Source organism: Condylura cristata, unplaced genomic scaffold, assembly GCF_000260355.1.
Source record: "Condylura cristata isolate star-nosed mole 26May11 unplaced genomic scaffold, ConCri1.0 scaffold00006, whole genome shotgun sequence".
In the NCBI taxonomy this organism is placed as follows: domain Eukaryota; kingdom Metazoa; phylum Chordata; class Mammalia; order Eulipotyphla; family Talpidae; genus Condylura; species Condylura cristata.
In genome coordinates, this window is record NW_004567107.1 from 985,519 (window position 1) to 986,841 (window position 1,323).

At 74.1% G+C, this 1,323-nt stretch overlaps 1 protein-coding gene across 1 annotated transcript in view; it reads right to left on the reverse strand.

Moving 5' to 3' along the window:
- Positions 1-1,323, reverse strand: part of LOC101623468 (collagen alpha-1(XI) chain-like) — a gene marked incomplete at its 5' end in the record, with an annotated part of 28,152 nt that overhangs the window by 12,651 nt on the left and 14,178 nt on the right. The window contains 5 exons of the mRNA XM_012721180.1: positions 23-76; positions 162-215; positions 313-420; positions 785-838; positions 1,200-1,282. Coding sequence (XP_012576634.1) covers positions 23-76; positions 162-215; positions 313-420; positions 785-838; positions 1,200-1,282 — 353 coding nt within the window. The remainder of the gene's footprint in view (positions 1-22; positions 77-161; positions 216-312; positions 421-784; positions 839-1,199; positions 1,283-1,323) is intronic.

Below are 1,323 nucleotides of genomic sequence, written 5' to 3' on the forward strand. Positions count from 1 at the left end.
GAGGCGCCTGAGTCCATCTTACCTTTTCACCTTTGGGGCCAGAATCTCCTTTGAGGCCAGGGAGTCCTGGGGGGCCCTGTGGTGCGGCAGAGAGGGCTGGAGTTCACCCCATCCCTCCCCTTCCCACCCTCCAGGAGAAGCTTAGGGAGAATGTGACTCACGAGAGGGCCGGGCGGCCCGTCGGGGCCTGGGGATCCCGGGAGGCCTTGTTCACCCTGTAAGTCAGCCCTGGCGTGAGCCCCACCGCGCGGCCGCCCCCCAGGCCCAGCCCTCCCTCCACCGCCCCGACCCCAGGCCTGCCCGTCCACTCACCACGGGGCCGGGGATCCCTCTCAGGCCATCAGGGCCCGGCTTGCCAGGGGCCCCCTGGGGGCCGATGGGGCCAGTCTTCCCAGGAGGGCCTTCCAAGCCGGCTTCTCCCTGCAGGAGGGCGGAGCGGGTCCGGTCACCCCGGCCCACTGCTCGGAAGCCCAGAGGCCTCCAGGTACCCGGGGTCTGCCCAGAGCGCCCCACAGTCCCCAGGGAACTGCGCCGGCCGGCTCTCCATCCCGCGCCGCTTTCCCGCCCAGCCTCGCTTCCCCCCCGCCCCAGCTCCCGGGCAGCCAGGGTGTGGCCCGCTGGACACCAGGCCCCGGCCAGCGGACAGGGGCACCAAGCCAGACGCGCTAGCCCCTTCCGGGGCAGTGCCCAGGTCCAGGTGAGGCGCCCTCCGCCCCCGCGCCCACCGTCCCCCCCGCGTCCAGCACGCAGCGTCCACCAGGCGCAGCCGCCGGCCAGGACCTACCTTGGCGCCTTTCTCCCCCTGTCTGCCCTCGGGGCCTGCAGGACCGGGGGGACCCTGCAACGGTGGGGAACGGGGTGGGCTGGTGCAGCTGGCGGAGACGGCGGGCCCCGCCTGCCGCAGGGGCCTCCCTGCCCCGGGGCCCCCTGGAGGTGCTGTCGGCCCAGCACCCCTCCCGGGCCGTCCCCCAAGCTATCCACTTCTTGGGGTGCAGAGCTGCATACTGGGGGCAAAGAAACCCCAGGCGTGCCGGCCAGGGAATGCGCTCTGGCCCGCGCTCGCCCCAAGGTGGCCCCAAGTGCAGACGCCGCCGCCCGCCCGCGCTGACGCCAGGCAGCGGGACACGCTTCCCACACGCGGCGGCCGTGAGCCAGGCCGCGAGGGCAGGGGGAGGCGGCGCAGCTGGCAGGACACTCACCCTTTTCCCTGGAGGGCCGGAGGGGCCTGGCTCACCGGTCGGGCCCGGGGACCCCTGGCGGGGGAGAGGGGAGAGGGGCGGTGGTCAGGCCTGGCACTGCGCAGCCCGACTGGCCCTGTGGGTC